The sequence below is a fragment of the Andrena cerasifolii genome, chromosome 8 (assembly GCF_050908995.1).
Source record: "Andrena cerasifolii isolate SP2316 chromosome 8, iyAndCera1_principal, whole genome shotgun sequence".
NCBI lineage: Eukaryota > Metazoa > Arthropoda > Insecta > Hymenoptera > Andrenidae > Andrena > Andrena cerasifolii.
The window spans coordinates 10,573,978-10,587,118 of NC_135125.1; the positions used below are offsets into that span (position 1 = coordinate 10,573,978).

General features: G+C 37.2%; 3 protein-coding genes and 1 non-coding gene across 5 annotated transcripts; 2 read left to right on the plus strand and 2 right to left on the minus strand.

Moving 5' to 3' along the window:
• On the minus strand, positions 1–73 carry Trnam-cau (transfer RNA methionine (anticodon CAU)). Its single transcript has one exon. It is a non-coding gene; the product is annotated as a tRNA-Met (tRNA).
• Positions 74–252: 179 nt separating this feature from the next.
• Positions 253–3,360, plus strand: LOC143372149 (zinc finger CCCH-type with G patch domain-containing protein). 2 transcript variants are annotated; one of them, XM_076818103.1, is made up of 9 exons: positions 253–502; positions 601–813; positions 908–988; positions 1,056–1,196; positions 1,881–2,023; positions 2,102–2,280; positions 2,350–2,619; positions 2,694–2,864; positions 2,958–3,360. In XM_076818103.1, exons 1-9 carry the CDS (start codon positions 452–454, stop codon positions 3,254–3,256), a joined length of 1,548 nt encoding a protein of 515 aa, XP_076674218.1. In that variant the 5' UTR covers positions 253–451; the 3' UTR covers positions 3,257–3,360. The 2 variants fall into 2 exon arrangements, with proteins under 2 accessions (XP_076674218.1, XP_076674217.1); XM_076818102.1 differs by having other exon boundaries at positions 256–502; positions 2,694–2,873.
• A 1,025-nt stretch (positions 3,361–4,385) lies between these two features.
• On the plus strand, positions 4,386–11,104 carry LOC143372370 (box C/D snoRNA protein 1). Its single transcript, XM_076818516.1, has 8 exons — positions 4,386–4,422; positions 9,361–9,475; positions 9,585–9,766; positions 9,839–9,930; positions 9,994–10,172; positions 10,251–10,448; positions 10,525–10,649; positions 10,725–11,104. The coding sequence occupies exons 2-8, from the start codon at positions 9,456–9,458 to the stop codon at positions 10,973–10,975; spliced, it is 1,047 nt and encodes a 348-aa protein (XP_076674631.1). The 5' UTR covers positions 4,386–4,422; positions 9,361–9,455; the 3' UTR covers positions 10,976–11,104.
• Positions 11,030–13,067, minus strand: Sec22 (vesicle-trafficking protein SEC22). The gene is made up of 5 exons (XM_076818517.1): positions 12,842–13,067; positions 12,392–12,501; positions 12,156–12,316; positions 11,931–12,077; positions 11,030–11,853 (listed from the first exon to the last, which is right to left on the minus strand). The coding sequence occupies exons 1-5, from the start codon at positions 12,914–12,916 to the stop codon at positions 11,705–11,707; spliced, it is 642 nt and encodes a 213-aa protein (XP_076674632.1). The 5' UTR covers positions 12,917–13,067; the 3' UTR covers positions 11,030–11,704.
• Between the last annotated feature and the right edge of the window lie 74 nt (positions 13,068–13,141).

The following is a 13,141-nucleotide window of genomic DNA, read 5'->3' on the forward strand; positions in this document are numbered from 1 at the left end:
TGCTCCGGGTGAGGATCGAACTCACGACCTTAAGATTATGAGACTTACGCGCTGCCTACTGCGCTACCGAAGCGATGATATTTTATTTTTTCTACTTGTTTATGAAGCAACAGTAAAATTACAATACATATAATATTGGCACAAGATTTTCTCCTTATATTCACAACATTATAATCGTTAACATTATCATGGAAAAAAAATTTGAACAATTCGTCTTCCTTAATCAATCCGCAGATTTTATTAAAGATGTCGCCACCTTACAGGCACCAGTAGATTTCTGGGACTTCATCCCTTTCGGCGTAGGTGACGTTACTGCGCCACGATCGTTACTCCATATATAACAGCGAGAATAAATGGAATAAATGTAAACTGTCAAATTCGGCTGTTGTATTTACACGTTATCTTTTTTAAAGGATTAAACCTCGTTACCGTTGGTCGTAAAGAGGGCAGCATGACGGATGCAGAGAGTTTGAGAGAAGCGATCGCGCAATACGAACAACAGGTACGAAACGATCGTTTTCACAGATTGTAACCTTACAAGAACTCGTTATACTTACATTTGACTTTTGTCGCTCGAACGTTGTTTCTTCGGAATATTAGTTGGTACAAGTACAGGCAACCCTGTCCACGACGACGCAAGCAGCAGACAGGGATAATCTGCTGAGCTTAGAGTCAGACATACAAGAACTTATCAACCTGACGAAAGAAAGCTTGCAAAGCGTCAACACGGGTAACGTAGTCGACGAATCTACAATGGAAAGTTTAAACGACGAGGATGATGATCCACTGGCCAAGGAATACGCATTATTTAAGGTAATTCTTTTACTACAAGGTACGCGAATCGTGTAATTTAGGGGAGAAGGGAAGGAATGACTCTGCGCCTGTTTTCTTGTCGTCGCTCCATCAGGAACAATTGGAGAAAGTCTCAGATAGCTCTGAGAACTGTAAGGAGGATGAAGAAGCTGCTGGAGCTTCAAACAATATAGAAGTCAGTATGCAAGTATTCTGTACGGCATAGCAATGACACAATTATACGGTGCAAGTTGATCTTGTAGGAAGAATTGAGGCAGCTAGAAGGCATGAAATGTAGAGCTGCCCATGGTAGCAATTGGGGAGGTGTCGGCTACCATAATGCTATGATATGCTCGGTCCATCGAGAAGACAATATGGAGATAAGAAACATGCAAGATATAAAGGTATAAATAATATTGGATATTATTCCAAAAGGGACCGGTGGCCGATCGAGATGAGGTTTGGTGAGAGAGGCGAGGAGGGGGGTGTGGACCCTAAATCTAAAATTATAGCTTCGGGTATTTATTAGTTTCCGAAATATTTATAAAAAATATTGTTAATTTTTTTTTTGAGAAATTTTTTGGACGTTGGTGCAGGGCCCGCTACCTGGGAACCCTTCTCACATCCGCCATTTTTTACTTTTTAAATTTTGTAGCCACAGTCTCATTTTTAGCATCGCCAAACTCACATCGGCTCGCTAACATGCTTTACGCGCCCGCGAGCGAGCGCGCGCCCCCCGCACTAATCTAGCCCCAATCAATACTAATACCCGGGACAATTTGGAAAGTGGAATGCGTTGTGTCGGTATAAGTCAACAGAAATATTGTTAAGAGGAGGGACCGTGGTAAAGAGATTAAAAAAAATCGGTAAGGTCTACCCTTTTAGGCACAATTACCCCTGTATCTTTTGAATGCATTAATTGCCGAAGCTAAAATTTTATATTTGGAGTCTTTCCACACACCTCGTAATGCCCACCAAGTTTCATCTCGATCGGCCACCGGTCCCTTTCGGAAGTACAGCCATAATATCGTTCGTATATAATACTCGTGTAAATCTGAATGTTCACGCGTAACACGACTGTTCCTCAGGTCAGGGTACTCTTTCTAAATCCTACGCATAAGGAAATGCTTCCGTGTCCTTACTATTTAGATGGGAAATGTAAATTTTCCGACGAGACTTGCAGATTTTCGCACGGCGAACTAGTACCGCTGTCTAGTATACAAGAGTACAGGTAAGTTACCTTGCTATAAATCTGTAAGCAGAATACAGATACGAATGCAAATGTATGTACACGAATTTTTATTCGCAGAGAACCTGACTTTCTAAACATTAGAATGGGCAGTAGAATACTGGCAAAACAAAAGAATCAATTGTGGCACAGGTGCGTTGTATTAAAAATGCCAGATGAAGATTTAGGCATTTTTAGAATTAAGTTCGAAGCAAGTGGTACCATTACCGAAGTTCCTTTGCAAGATATTTTACCCCTTGGTTAGTATTTAGTCTTTTATGTTGCAACACGATGGTTTATAATATATTTTGCGGTGACTATTATCACAGATGACGTAGACTTAGACATGTCCGACACATCCGAAGACACTGATACCGAAAGTGATTCGCCAGAAATTACTAAAGAGGAAGTAATTCACAAATCCCTTCTCGCGGTTGAAAGTAACGCCCTATTGGGGAATTGGGAGAAACATACGCGTGGCATAGGTAGCAAATTAATGGCCCAAATGGGATATGTGGTGGGCACTGGTCTTGGGAAACGTGCAGATGGCAGAATAGAGCCAGTCGAAGCGACAGTGCTACCGGCTGGTAAATCTTTAGGTATGGCTGTACATTTTGTACTATGGTTTGTGGCATTCATAGGAACATTTCAATTAAAAGCTACCTGTTTTTAGATCATTGCATGGAGTTGCGAGAAAATGCGGGCGGGGACAAAAATCTATTTTCCGTCGAGCGTAGAATGCGAAGGCAACAACAGAAACTGGAACAACAACGTGTGAAACAGTATCAAAGAGAGAAACAGAAAGAGAAAAAGAATATATTTAATTTCATAAATACAACCTTAGGTGATAAACGTACGATTACGCACAATACTTTTGCAACGTGAAGTATACGATTTACATATTTTATATTGAACGTTTGTATGATTGTTTTTACAGCTAAAACTGAAATGCAAATGGGTGCTTCGAAAAGTAAAAGTAATCTTAAAATGGAATCAAATCGGCAGTTGAACGTGGCGAGTTTACAAATTGGAGAAAATATTTTAAGGCTGGAGAGGGAATCGTCGAAATTGAAAGAATCGTTAGCCAGGCATACGAAAGGCAGCGTTCTCTATAACAATATCGCGATGCAATATAACGAGAAGCAGAAGGAACTTGTTGGTTTGAGGGCCTCGGAAAAGAATATTGTTGCTGAACAGAACCAACGAAAGAACAGAGCTAAACTATCTATATTTTGATTACATGCGTCCACAGTGTTATGTTTCTACAAGAAAATACATACAAGGTACCTATCACTATGTATATAAATATAAATAAGTAAATAAATATTGAAGTCTGCAAATGTAACTTGTACCATTCCATCACAGTTCCCACACCCATTTAACATGGTTGCTACCTCGATTCCAAACCGTTTCAACATTATTCCTACCCCATTTTCACATTGTTCCTACCATCAGCGAAGTATGGTCTGTGGTTCCTACATCCTTTCCACGCTGTTTCAACATTGCTGCTGCTATATCAGCCTCACAGGGTTTCTACATCAATTCAACAATTTCTGCACCTGCAAGAGAAGCTGCGGGCCGAAACGTTGCTTCTTGCGGGAAAAGCAAGTTCACTTTGGCTTGTAGGCTATTTAGAATTCCCAATTTGTGGGGAAAAGGAAATTTATTTTGGTTTGTGGGCTATTTAGAATTCCCACTTTGTGCGTCGTGCGGTGTGGGAAAATTCTCGTAATTGCACCTACGGGAATGCGAGAAGCCCAATTTCGGTTTAGTGTAGGAATGATGTAGGAACGGTGAAAATAGTGTGGAAATTTTATTAATAACATAAGAGATACCGTTTATAAGGAAGAGTTTTACACTTGTATGTATAGAGGAATTATGAGAGATAAACAAATGTTATTCACAGAAAAATTATTTTTATTCAAAGTCCTTTACATTTTGTCCTTAACATTTTTTCGGAATCGATTTTACGCATTTTAATGGCGTACTTTAGTAAAGAAGAATGTAAGAACTATTGTAAATAAAAAAAGGGAGGGAAGTTATTCCGTAGAATTTTCAATTCTTCGCTTGTTTCTCAAATTTTCATCATTTTCCAGGACGTTTTCCATCCGTTTAGCTCCTTATATTCTGTGCTCCTGATCCCGAAGCAAAAAGTATCAAGCGTTCACAATCAAAGTTGCTGGCACGATAATTGAACGATCTCCTCTTCTTTCTGTGTTCCTGTTAACTCAAGCGTATTTCCTGATCCGAACAATCTCGTCGTTTTAGTTTATACATCCGATTGCTAGATGACCTCAGCATTGGCCGTTATCAGTGGCCGATAAATTAAACAGCTGTTTAGAGTGTTTCTCGAAAGAATAAATTAACAATTAAATCCCACACTTTGATCACATAAGTTACTATTAAGGGGGTAGACACGGGTAATGCAGCGCGCTGTATACCGACACAATCTGGCCCGAAACATGGGTTCGGGATTTTTCGTTTTTCGTCCTTATATGAGCAGATTTGGGGCTCGGCGAGGTCTCATTTGAAAGAGAAAGGTTCAATGCGGAGCGCTCTGCTCATGGTTCAACGAGATTGTGTTGATATGTAATAATATCAGTGTCCAAAGTAAAGCAAACGTCGACAAAATATCCCCGCAGAATCCAAGCATTTTTAGGTCACTAAAAGAGTTTTGTGACTCAAACGGTGAGCAGAGCGCTCCGCATTGAATCTTCTTCTTTCGAATGAGACCTCTCCTAGGCCAAAATCTGCTCATATAAGAACGAAAAACGAAAACTCGTGACTACATTCCCAAATCAGAGTTCCGCCATATTGGCGATAATACATAGCAAGTCACGTGACAAACTTAGTTGAGGTAGTAGATACGAGATGGCGCCTACTCGGGAGGACTGCCAACGTGGATTCATAGCAAAACTGAAGCGATAGCTGGATATACGAGCCACGATAAAAGCATGATGGAGTCAATGTATGCATTTTCAGACGATTGTAGGTTAGGTTATATTCATTTTAGGCATACATTGACATAGGAACTGCTGGGAATTGTATACATTTACTAAATTAACGCTTTTATCGTTACATATACATCACTTGAAATCACTGTCGTATTTATGTCATAGTAATTCTATTGTAACCAAGTACAGAGGAGGACATACTATACTGAATGATATTATATAAAAATGAATGAAAGGAATAATACTGGAAATAATCTCACTTCAATATTATATTTATTTTTAAAGTAACAGGAATAAAAAAGTAATTCGTGGTAGATATAGGAACACTTTAAATTTTTTTTATTTATTGTTACATTTTTCCAAGACTATTTTCATCCAGTAACGTCTCCGGAGGGCAAATCGAAGAGCGAGAAGTGGCGCAGATGTTTCGAGACAGTGACTGTTTAACGAAGAGACGCAGAATTTTGGAGCGCATTATTCCCTTTACTAATATATTTTCATACGTGACAAACTGTTGTAACGTTTCTCCCATGTTCAATAATAGACAAGTCAAGTTACTAAAAATATTTTTCAAGTTACTAATATATTATACATTTCCTATGTACTTTACTGATATGTTAGTAGAATTGTACAGCGTTGAGATGTATTTTACATGAAATAAAGGGGAATTGTCTTAAATTAGGAAGATAATTATATTCTTTATATGTTTTGCCTGAAATTAGTTGTATTTTCTATAATAGACAAATCTATTTGTTGTATTTTCTGTAATAGACAAATCAGATTGCTAAAAATATTTTCTTCTTGTTACAGATTAACCTTGGGAACATTTCTCGGTAGACAGGATTGAGGAACTTTAAGTGAGACAAATGATGGAAAGCTGATAGTGATTTTATACATAAAATGAAGTGAAATTATATATTTTATACTTAATAATAATACAATATTAATCAGCATTCATTTCTACATACTTATATTAATTTATTGTAACACTGTAAAAGCCTTTTCTGCAAATAAAGTGGGAAAAACTTGAAAAGAACTGTATTATTATTTAGAAATACCTTTTACATATTCCTATCCAAATTCCAAACCTTTGCAGCTTCGATTCGCAACTTTAAAGGTGACGCCTTTGAAACTGAAATACAGAATACCTCTTTTCGCTTCATGTTCTCCTGATACCTGGGCCAAAATCTGGCCAAAAATTTCAGAACGCACAAAATTTGGCTTTGTAACAGGAGAACATGATGTCGAAAGAGGTGGCACTAAGTAACGTCTTCGGAGAGAGAATCGAGGATGCCTTCGAAGCTGAAATTCAGAATACCTCTTTTCGCTTCATGTTCTCCTGATACCTGGGCCAAAATCTGGTAAAAATTTTCAGAATGCACAAAATTGGGCTTTGTAACAGGAGAACATGCCGTCGAAAGAGGTGGCACTAAGTAACGTCTTCGGAGAAAGAATCGAGGATGCCTTCGAAGCTGAAATTCAGAATACCTCTTTTCGCTTCATGTTCTCCTGATACCTGGGCCAAAATCTGGCAAAAATTTTCAGAATGCACAAAATTGGGCTTTGTAACAGGAGAACATGCCGTCGAAAGAGGTGGCACTAAGTAACGTCTTCGGAGAAAGAATCGAGGATGCCTTCGAAGCTGAAATTCAGAATACCTCTTTTCGCTTCATGTTCTCCTGATACCTGGGCCAAAATCTGGCAAAAATTTTCAGAATGCACAAAATTGGGCTTTGTAACAGGAAAACATGCCGTCGAAAGAGGTGGCACTAAGTAACGTCTTCGGAGAGAGAATCGAGGATGCCTTCGAAGCTGAAATTCAGAATACCTCTTTTCGCTTCATGTTCTCCTGATACCTGGGCCAAAATCTGGCAAAAATTTTCAGAATGCACAAAATTGGGCTTTGTAACAGGAGAACATGCCGTCGAAAGAGGTGGCACTAAGTAACGTCTTCGGAGAGAGAATCGAGGATGCCTTCGAAGCTGAAATTCAGAATACCTCTTTTCGCTTCATGTTCTCCTGATACCTGGGCCAAAATCTGGCAAAAATTTTCAGAATGCACAAAATTGGGCTTTGTAACAGGAGAACATGCCGTCGAAAGAGGTGGCACTACGTAACGTCTTCGGAGAAAGAATCGAGGATGCCTTCGAAGCTGAAATTCGGAATACCTCTTTTCGCTTCATGTTCTCCTGATACCTGGGCCAAAATCTGGCAAAAATTTTCAGAATGCACAAAATTGGGCTTTGTAACAGGAGAACATGCCGTTGAAAGAGGTGGCACTAAGTAACGTCTTCGGAGAGAGAATCGAGGATGCCTTCGAAGCTGAAATTCGGAATACCTCTTTTCGCTTCATGTTCTCCTGATACCTGGGCCAAAATCTGGCGAAAATTTTCAGATATCTCTAAAATCAGGCTTTGTAACAGGATAACATGACTTGGAAAGAGGTAGCGCAAAATAATGTCTCTGAAGAGAAGTAGAAGCGTTGAACGAAAGTCGATAGAGTTTGAGAGTATTGAATGGCATATTTAAAGTAGTGCTTTAATGCGAAGATTTTTAAAACCACTCTGCGTGGAAGGATCTTTTTATGTGTTCTTTTTAGCATATCTTTTATATGTGATTTGGAATAGGAAGGAGTAAGTAGTGCTCGTTAAATAAAAAAACTCTTTTACCACTTAACTGCAATTTATTCAAATAAGTGAAATGCAATACAATGAAATGTTACAAGTGTAACTGTTTTAGGTCTGGGTTAGGGGAGGGTTAGGGGTATCCGTTAGGGATTTCTCCACGAAAAAAAAAAAAAAAGGTCTAGGTGAGGGTTAGGGGTATCCGTTAGGGATTTCTCCACGTAAAAAAAAAAAAAAAAGGTCTGGGTTAGGTCTGGGTTCGGCTGAAGCAGTATCTTGTGCAAATTTCATATCAATGAATCCAGTCGAAAATGCAGCCGGTTTAGCGTCTTTTATGTGAAAATTCCTTACCTGTAAAGCAGAAATATACACGATTAATAATCGCTCTAGTTACAGTATGTGAGATTAGTTACATCGCATTGGCACACTCTAAACTCTAAACATGTCACACATATACAAGCACGCACACACGCACAGCATTTCAACAGATTTCAGAGTAGGTAGTTGCTGAATTGGCCGCTTCTCGTGTCGCACCCAACGTTACCGACTGATTCTAAAATAAGATTACAGTGCTACGAGTGGTAGGAATTAATATTAAATCTTACCGGAAACATAAAATCTAAAACGACTAATTTCAACCAACATGTTGCACAATAAAATTATTCCCTTTACTAATATATTTTCATACGTGACAAACTGTTGTAACGTTTCTCCCATGTTCAATAATAGACAAGTCAAGTTACTAAAAATATTTTTCTTCTTACAGGTTTTAACTTCGGAATATTTCGGCGGAATGATGGAAACCTTGATAGTAATCACAAGAAAATAGTGACTTTATATACCTTATACTTTATTGTAACACTGTAAAGGCCTTTTATGCAAATATATTGAAAGAAACTTGAAACAAACTGTATTATTATTCAGAAATACCTTTTACATATTCCTATCCATATTTCAAATATCTATGGTATTTCCTTAAGAATACCATAGATTTCCTTTGTTAATAAGTCGATATTGAAGAAAATTTTGCAACTAGTGTCCATGGAATACTATTCAGAAATTACAAGCTTCCAGTCTTTCAAAAGCATCACATTAACCGAGAACTGTTTAAAGGCCCTTGAAAGGCGTAGCTCTTGTTTGCTACTTTAAGGCGATGCCTTTGAAGCTGAAATAGCCACTAAACATTTGTTGTCATATAGCATATATTTAGGTTATATTTTCTGTCATTTCGAGGAGCCGACCACATAATAATCACGCGTATCCAGTCTGCGCATTTTCACTAGCCCAATTCAACATTCAATACAATTTTGTATATATAATGTTTGTTGATAACTGCTTTCTGCAGAGGACGTGTAATAAGTGTATTTCATGTTCTGTTTCGGTGCTTTGCTAATAAAAAAATGTCTAACCTAACAAATTTCATTTTCTGGGGACATTCCCTCATCTATTTTCCCTTTTCACTTAGAATTCCTTACTGCTAACGTAGAATATTGTAGCATAAGCACATTTCAAGTAATTGAAATGTACAATGAATTTTCTACGTTTACAGTACCAGCCGACTTTCCGTTTAAATTTTTATAAGTATAACGGAACAGCTGAGAATTTCTTTCCTTATTCAGAATAGAATACAGAAATAGCAAACAGCTCCCTCTCGCGTTCACCGGGTAATCGTCGATCTATCGGTATTACCATTTCTGTGTAGGAAAAAATGCTGTAATACCGACCTGCCGAATCGGCCAGGTCACGTGACGTGTCTACCCCCTTAATGTTCAGATTATTCCGTAACTTATTAGATTCGCCGTTACTAATTTATTTTTTGGTTTGAGAAGTTGAAACGCCGGCAAACAGTTTGATAATATGGCGACGTCCAGTGACAAGTATGTTTATAATACCATCATGTGATTGTTTAATCGTATAGAAATAGAAATCATCTTTGGCGTACTTTTTCACTCTATAGAAACAAACTTAAACCAATATTACTTACAGAATCGAAGGTTGCGAAGTATGCAATCTAAATAAAGCGAAGTACACGTGTCCGAAATGCGAGGTTAGAACTTGCCGTCTCCAGTGTATAAACATTCATAAAAAAGAATTAAAATGCGATGGCATTCGGGACAAAACGAAGTTTGTGCCTCTAAAGTCATTCACAGATTTGGACGTGTTGAGTGGTAAGTGATCATTGCACGGTCCAGTCAATTAACCTTTAACTGCAAGTATAAATGAGTGACAGTGTTTAATAGATTATAGATTGCTGGAGGAAGTTGGTAGATCGGTTGATCAATTGAAAAGGGATCCATTAAAAAAGTGCACGCGTCAAAACACCTTGCCAGTGGTTGGTACCATTTCCATGCTTCTTTTTGGATATATGTGTGCTATTTAAATTTTATTTTCGCAGCACTTGTGTAAACTTAAAGCAGCTACGTACAAGAGAAAGGTGAATTTACAATTTATGCCACAACATTTTAGTAGACACAAACATAATACAACATATTTGAACTGGAAAACAAATGAGTTGTATTGGAGAATAGAGTGGATCTTTCCACAAGCGGAAAATACAAAATGGTTTACAGAAAGGTGAGATATCTTCTTACATGTATACAATACATATAAATCATAATAAATTTGATTGACAGCATACTACAATGATTACAGGGCTTTAGAAACTACCAGACTATCAAATCTTGCGGAGCAAATTTTAGATCCCCTTAGTTCGTTAGAAAATAAAAATGATATAGAAGAACTGAATCTAAGAATGAGTTTAAATGACAGATTACAATTTTACCGTGCCACTGGCTTATCTGGAATGAAGTTTCTTTTAAAAGCAGAAAGAGTTGTAAAGTCAGATTCAAAGTAAGGGGATTTAATTCTGTGTCATCAAACTTTATAAGAAACTCGAAATACTAAACAGTGCACTAATACCTTTTAGGTTTTATGAGTTAGATGTTACACTTACGTTAAAGGAAAATTTGGAGAAGAAGATTATAATAGAATTCCCAACAATATATGTTATTTTAAAAGATCACTCAGGCATGTACGAAATTATAGAGACTGGTATGTTATTCATCTGTATTTAACTATCAGTATTTATTGCTGATTCATTCGATGACGAATTGAATGATCTTTCAGATGACGAGGATATGGACGATTCAATGTGTAAACCCAGTAATGGACAGGGACCAAGAAAGCAACAACGAGCATATGCTCAATCGAATAAGAGTCTAACACTCAAAACGGAAAAGAATTCGTCCGTAAATTATTTCTTTAACGCGGAGGTTTCTGAAGATGAAGATGAGCCAATGAATAACGATCGAAAAAGTGGACGTGTATCAAATTTCGATATACCCAATTACGACGCATTAGTTAAAATGGAGCAGTAAGGTGCCTTGTATTATACTAAAGCTTGTATGGATCTTAATTTCAACAAATAATCGTTTGTACAAATTCAATCTTTTATTGTAAATACAATACCTCGATGGACTGATACAAATACAACATTAATGACAGTACATCAAATTATCTATGACATTTCCCCCAGTCCCCTTCCCAAAAAAAGTAAATTATATAACCGTTCATACTTCAGAGAATACTACAATCACAAGAATAAATATAATTCAATATACGAAGGATTCCATAAATTATACAAGCCCATACAAAAATATATATGTAATAATAAAACTATTACAGCCTCAATTTAAAAAAAGAAAAGCAATAAAATTGACTTTTAACAGAATAAAAATGTGGCTGCACATATTGTCTTTTATTTTTATAAAATTGTTACTATCATACTTTTATTGAATAGAAACAGAGATGGTCGTACATTGTATTAATCACAAACAATTATATACTGTATTTATTGCATTGCAATATATTTACGACAGAATATCGAGATTGGTATGAACATCATCGTATTCATTGCGACTAGTTTTTCTCTGAATGCAACTTATGTACACGTTTTGAACTTAAATTAAGATTCAAAATCTAAACGCATGATATACTCGTCGGAAACGATAGTGTGACAGCTAATTTCGGAAACGATAAACAAAATCGTTGAAAACTCCGGTGGTCCTTACGCGGTGATAACAAAATTCCTCGAATAATTCGAACAACTAAAGAACAAAGAAGTATAGCAGGAAGATCAGAAATGCCACAAGTCCAGCTACAGCCTTCACATACATCGATTTACTGTTCAAGTGAGCCGCGTCTTTCTTATATTTCTGTGACAACATGGACAGATTTTGCGTTTTTGTATCTAATTCTGGAAGAAGAATTCAAATTCGATGTAGTCGTACATATGCAAGAGGCACTCCTTTTGAATGTAAATCATATTATTACCTGACAGAACAGTACCCCTTTGTAAAACATCGTCTATATTTTGCACCATGATTCTTTGCACGTCCTGCAACTGGCTGTTGAGTGCATTCATATTTCTTCTCGACCTGCCATCCAAAAATGCTTTCTTTGCTTTTTGAATATAAGTATCTGTGAAAACAGGGATTATAAATCTTTCGGTATATGAGCAAAACTACTCGTGCTTATTAATAATTGCATGGTACATACTGAATTCAATGAAACTATAAGGCCTGGTAACTGTATTCACACGTTTCCCGTACAAGGAATGAAATTCCTGTGCAATGTCTTCAAGATAACTATATGCTACGCGTTTACTATAATTCCTTTCGCACAACACTAAGTAGCATACTTCATTTTCGATTAGATAACTGAAAATTTAAATAACAAACAGTTTAGTCTTCGGCAATTTGTAAGGTATCTCATGATATTACAGTAAAACTCACTGAAATAAATATGGTCCTGTTTCTATGGTACACCTGGCTGGAGACTGAGGACCCAACTTTCTAAATAACATCTTCGCCTGATTCTGGTATTCTAAGATACTCCTGCCGCTCTGAAATTATTTAACAAAATATTAATAATAGTCCCATGCAGTTGCATAATGCATACTAAAAGTATTCGTAAACCTGTTATTTGAATTTCGCCTAATAAGTGATGCAAGAAGGAAATGAAAAAAAACGATTAAAACTATGGATACCAAGGAGAAAACAGTACAGTCATTTTTAATTAAATAAGCGTACTATAGTTGGCAATTTTTATAAACAACATTAGCATATTTCCGACACAAGGCGAGCATAATTCTTTTGGATCGACAAAGTCCATCGGCAAGTTATTTAAGAAGAAACGTCGACTTCGATAAATAAATTGACGTTTCATCATAACAGATTTCTAACCTGTTCGTCTTCTTGCATGGTAGCCGCTAATGGCAAACCATCCGCTATCCTCGCTATCATCGTTAACAACACCATTTTTCCAGAAATTAACTAAGTCCCGCAAGGAAATGTCGAAAAGAATGTTAAAAAGTTTCGCGAAACGGTCGAAACTTCACCACCTGACATCCATTTACGCGGAACTGGCCACGGTGGGACCGATTCGTCAAACGTCCACTCTCGGCATTACACGTCAGTCGGCGTGGTGCACTTTGAAGCTTCCATCGAACGTGTTCCCACTACGTTTCTCCTCGTCAATAACCA

What these genes read in the sequence shown, in the direction of transcription:
- LOC143372370 (XM_076818516.1), top strand. Translation starts at nt 9,456, where the DNA reads ATGGCGACGTCCAGTGACAA. An exon ending in ATGGCGACGTCCAGTGACAA is followed by an intron (nt 9,476 to 9,584) that starts GTATGTTTATAA and finishes TATTACTTACAG; the next exon opens with AATCGAAGGTTGCGAAGTAT. An exon ending in AGATTTGGACGTGTTGAGTG is followed by an intron (nt 9,767 to 9,838) that starts GTAAGTGATCAT and finishes AGTGTTTAATAG; the next exon opens with ATTATAGATTGCTGGAGGAA.
- Sec22 (XM_076818517.1), bottom strand. Translation starts at nt 12,916, where the DNA reads ATGGTGTTGTTAACGATGATAGCGAGGATAGCGGATGGTTTGCCATTA. An exon ending in ACAGGACCATATTTATTTCA is followed by an intron (nt 12,317 to 12,391) that starts GTGAGTTTTACT and finishes TTAAATTTTCAG; the next exon opens with TTATCTAATCGAAAATGAAG. An exon ending in TTATAGTTTCATTGAATTCA is followed by an intron (nt 12,078 to 12,155) that starts GTATGTACCATG and finishes CTGTTTTCACAG; the next exon opens with ATACTTATATTCAAAAAGCA.
- LOC143372149 (XM_076818102.1), top strand. Translation starts at nt 452, where the DNA reads ATGACGGATGCAGAGAGTTTGAGAGAAGCGATCGCGCAATACGAACAA. An exon ending in GAAACATGCAAGATATAAAG is followed by an intron (nt 1,197 to 1,880) that starts GTATAAATAATA and finishes ACTGTTCCTCAG; the next exon opens with GTCAGGGTACTCTTTCTAAA. An exon ending in TACAACCTTAGGTGATAAAC is followed by an intron (nt 2,874 to 2,957) that starts GTACGATTACGC and finishes TTGTTTTTACAG; the next exon opens with CTAAAACTGAAATGCAAATG.